Raw genomic sequence first — 4,480 nt, forward strand, 5'->3', positions numbered from 1 at the left:
ATGACCCTTGTATATTTTGGCCTTAAGGATCATATGATCCGTACAGATCTATCTTAGCACAATCAGATTCCATCCATTTAATTTATTCCTAAAATATTACTAATTAGACTGAAATCATAAAAACATCACTTTATTAAAATTGCCTATACACATCTATACAATGATGGTGTGGATGATCCACGTCATCCATTGTATAGATCAATAAGAAATTAACAACATAATAAAAAGTTAAAAAGATCTAACGATTAAAACTTACCTGATCGAGCCTTATTAGAATTTCTTCTTCTATCCCTTTTTGAAGAAAATTCTCATAAGATAGGATGAGCACATCCTCCCTTATCTTGAATTTCAATTTTTTAATGATATTTAATAAAAAATTTATTATTACTACTTCAAGAATCGATCCCCAAACCTCTCTCTCAATTAAGAATTTCACTACCAACTCAACTATTAACTTATTTTTATTTTTTATTTAAAAATAAAATCTTTAAATATTTAATTTAGTTTTTTTTATAATGTACTAAAATTTAGAGTTGTTACATCTATGATATTGCTTTTCACCACTATCATTCACAACATATTAATCTTAATGGAATATGGCCCATCACCGATATTACCAATAATGCAAATTAAGTTGACACTAATATAGCTCGTCACCAGCATTACCCACAAATGTCATGATGTGCATGCTTTAGCCAAATATCTATTATTCCAAGTTCAAATAGCATATTAGTGAAGCTAGAATACCTACATTATATCACAAATCGAATAACCACATCGCATGGCTAGCTCCTTGTGGCATGTAGCGACTTGTCATCAATGTCCATTGATTCAGTTTAGGGTTTGTCACCCCAATGTTCAAACTATATAATCAATTCAAAGGTAAGGGCTCATCACTTAAGGACAATTACAACAAGATAACGACTTATCAACCAACACAAGATCAATGCAAAAATGTCTCGTCCCACAATTCCTAAAATAACATGGTAGGCTTGTTGCCTTCACTGGTGCTCCCTTGGTAACTATGAGAAGGCTCGTCACAGCAAGGTTGCAGTTCAATCATCACTATTTTTCCCACTTGGGGTGGTCCACCTGAGATTTGGGTCTTTCTCATTTTTGGGCTCAAACATCATGGTGGGGCCACAGTGCACCGACGAGAAGCTACCTTCCTGGTGGCGGTGGGTCAACATGCGGTACGCGTCGACCAGTAACCAATCTGCCTCCCTCAAGTTGGTTAATGAAGAAGAAAACAGACACGGTGTGAGTCATGGCTCTTTGCATCTTCTTCCTCGTAATTCTCACCTTTCCTTTCTGGCATTCCTCTGCTCTCACGTCGTTTGAAGAACCTTCTGGGATGTCCAGAGAATCTACCTGGTTCAACAACAAATCGATAACTGACACCATCGGCTATGGAGATGGCTCCTTGGCGAGGTTAATCCTTGAGTCGAATAGCTCCAATCCGGACAGTCCGGTCTTCGCATGCGGATTCATCTGCACCGGCACCTGTGATTCCTATTTCCTCGCAGTTGTTATTCTCAGAGAAATCAACACCAGTGCAACCGATCCACAAGGAGGCTTTCCAGGCGTGGTTTGGTTAGCAAACAGAGATCATCCCATAAGAGAGAATGGGACGTTGTCTCTGACGTCCGATGGAGATTTAGTACTGCGAGACTCAGATAACACCAAGATCTGGTCTACTGACACGTCCGGTATGTCCATTATCGGAATTTTCCTTCAAGAAGATGGAAATCTTCAGCTTTACAGTGCCGACTTCCCGGTTTGGGAGTCGTTTAATCACCCGACCGACACATTGCTCCCCGGTCAGAACTTATATGAGGGCCGTCGGCTTATTGCCAGTTCCTCAGCTAAGAATTGGAGCAGTGGGCAGTACTACGCTGAGATGACTTCTGCTGGTTTCGCTGCGTTCGTTGAAGCAGATCGACCATTGATGTATGTTCAGTTGATGCCGGGTCCATATCTTAGTGGAAGATCGACTCCAACTACTTCAAATACGACAATTAGGTACGGGGAATTGAATCCAAATCTGACTCCGCATACCAGAGGTTGTCCATATACAAAACCATGCGGACCGATTTATGAAAACAGATCAACAACTTATGCAGCACTGGATGGTGAAAACCTCGCCCTCACCATTGAAAAAACCAACTATAGTATTCGGATATGTCCTGACTCTGCCGACGGATCCTATCACTACCTGAGGCTGGGTTTCGATGGGCATTTGAGGACTTATCGGTGGCAGAAAAACGGTGTTTTGGAAGAGGTTTATGATTTCGTAGTTCAAACTTGGGATGACTGCCAGTACCCTCACGATTGTGGCGACTATGGAGTTTGCAGAGGAGGCGGCAATTGCAGTTGTCTGAAAGCGCTAAATGGGTCGGACCACTTCAAGCGAATCAAAGGACCATTGCCAAACCAGGGATGCTCTGAAATCACTCCTTTGTCTTGCCAGAGTCCATTAGATCGTCATCGTCTTGTGGATTTTGGAAACCTTTCCTACTTCAACTTCATCGATTCACGTGCTGCCGATCAGAAGTTGAAAGATCTAGATGGATGCAAGCAGGCATGTTTGAAAAACTGTGATTGCAAAGCTGCTTTCTTCAAGTATGGCAGCAACACTTCCGATGGAGACTGCTATTTGCTGTCCAAGATCTTGTCGATACGAGCAAACCCAATACCAGGCGCCGACGATTTCAATTCATCTGCATTCTTCAAGATTCAACTCTCTTACTCAGCACCACGTCTTCCGCCTCCTCGGTTGGTGATTCCACTACCTGTTAAGTCCAGAAGCAAGGTGCCTTTAGCTGCAGTAATATCAGGGTCTGTAGCATTGCTAGTTGTTTTTATTGTATCTGCTATCTGCGTTGTGATTTCAAGGAAGAAGAAGAAGAGAGAGGGAGATCATGAAAGGGAATATTTCAAACCAGTACTGGAAATGCCTCGGAGATTCTCTTATGAGGACCTGCGTACTGCAACGAAAGATTTCAAGGAAAAGCTTGGAGAAGGAGGATTTGGATCCGTGTTTAAAGGAATTCTGGAAGATGGAACAAAAATTGCAGTGAAACAATTGGAAAACATAGGACAAGGAATGAAGGAGTTCTTGGCGGAGGTTGAAACAATAGGCAACATCCACCATTTCAATCTCGTGCGGTTGATCGGCTTTTGCGCAGAGAGATCTCACCAACTTCTAGTTTACGAGTACATGAGCAATGGGTCTTTGGATAGCTGGATATTCGATAGAAATAAGAATCAAGTTCTAGATTGGCTGACCCGAAAGAAGATTATACTTGATATAGCAAAAGGATTGGCTTATCTTCACGAAGAATGCCGGCAACGAATCGTTCATTTGGATATCAAGCCTCAGAACATTCTCTTGGATGACAATTTCAATGCCAAAGTTTCAGATTTTGGGTTGTCGAAGCTGATGGATAGAGACCAGAGCCAAGTACAGACGACAATGAGAGGAACTCCAGGATATCTTGCTCCGGAATGGCAACAGCTTAGAGTTACCTTGAAAGTAGACATCTATAGTTTCGGGATTGTTGTTCTTGAAATTGTTTGTGGAAGGAAGAACTTGGATCGCTTTCGTTCAGAACAAAGCAAGCATCTGCTGAGGTTGTTGCAGGAGAAGGCCGAGGAGAACTGTCTGATTGACATCATCGGTGGGTCAAGTGCAGATATGCAATTGCATAGAGAAGAAGCCGTGAAGATGATTAGGCTCGCAGCGTGGTGCTTGCAGGATGATCATACAAGAAGGCCTCTGATGTCTATGGTGGTGAAGGTATTAGAGGGAGCAATGGAAGTAGAGCCAGAGATCAGTTATAGATTTTGTAATGCCATGGTAAATAATCCTACCACTAGGGCGGATTCCCTCATCTCCTCTAATCCACAGCAGGCATCTGTGCTCTCAGCACCTAGATGATGGAAGTTTTTGGTTGCGCAAGGAATGAAGATTGGCAAGTCCGCGTACATGTTTACTTCCCTTCTGTTGATTTTTGTTGTAAACCGAAAGTTCAAGTGTTTGGTCTTTTAACTAGTACTTTATATTTGGAATTATGTACTGCGCAATTGCTTTCAAGCTGCCGTTGGATTTTGTTTGTAAACTAGACTTGTTAATTTGGTTGATGAATTATTACATTGTTGCTGCGTTTGGATGCAAAGTAGATTGATTTACAGTCATTCTGTTTAATTTACAGGAAGTGACAGAAACTGATGAAATTTCCCAGTATTTATAGCTAGGTCTTCGACCTCGAATTTCAGTAGCATTTCTTTCTAGACCGATTGACACAGGGAATGACGTGATGAGGTCGATCACCCTCTTCCTCGGGTAGCATTTCTTTCTAATCCGATTGACACACGGAATGACGTGAATTATTACATTGTTGCTGCGTTTGGATGCAAAGTAGATTGATTTACAGTCAATCTGTTTAATTTACAGGAAATGACAGAAACTGATGAAATT

General features: G+C 41.5%; 1 protein-coding gene across 1 annotated transcript; it reads left to right on the forward strand.

Annotated features, from left to right (window-relative positions):
- Nucleotides 1–1,158: 1,158 nt before the first annotated feature.
- LOC131240963 (G-type lectin S-receptor-like serine/threonine-protein kinase SD2-5) lies at nucleotides 1,159–4,175 on the forward strand. The gene has a single exon (XM_058239533.1). The coding sequence runs from the start codon at nucleotides 1,268–1,270 to the stop codon at nucleotides 3,938–3,940; it is 2,673 nt and encodes an 890-aa protein (XP_058095516.1). The 5' UTR covers nucleotides 1,159–1,267; the 3' UTR covers nucleotides 3,941–4,175.
- Nucleotides 4,176–4,480: the final 305 nt, after the last annotated feature.

This window comes from Magnolia sinica, chromosome 3, assembly GCF_029962835.1.
Source record: "Magnolia sinica isolate HGM2019 chromosome 3, MsV1, whole genome shotgun sequence".
Classification (NCBI taxonomy): Eukaryota; Viridiplantae; Streptophyta; class Magnoliopsida; order Magnoliales; family Magnoliaceae; genus Magnolia; species Magnolia sinica.

Excerpts from the sequence above, each read along its gene's own strand:
- LOC131240963 (XM_058239533.1), top strand. The coding sequence starts at position 1,268 with ATGGCTCTTTGCATCTTCTTCCTCGTAATTCTCACCTTTCCTTTCTGG.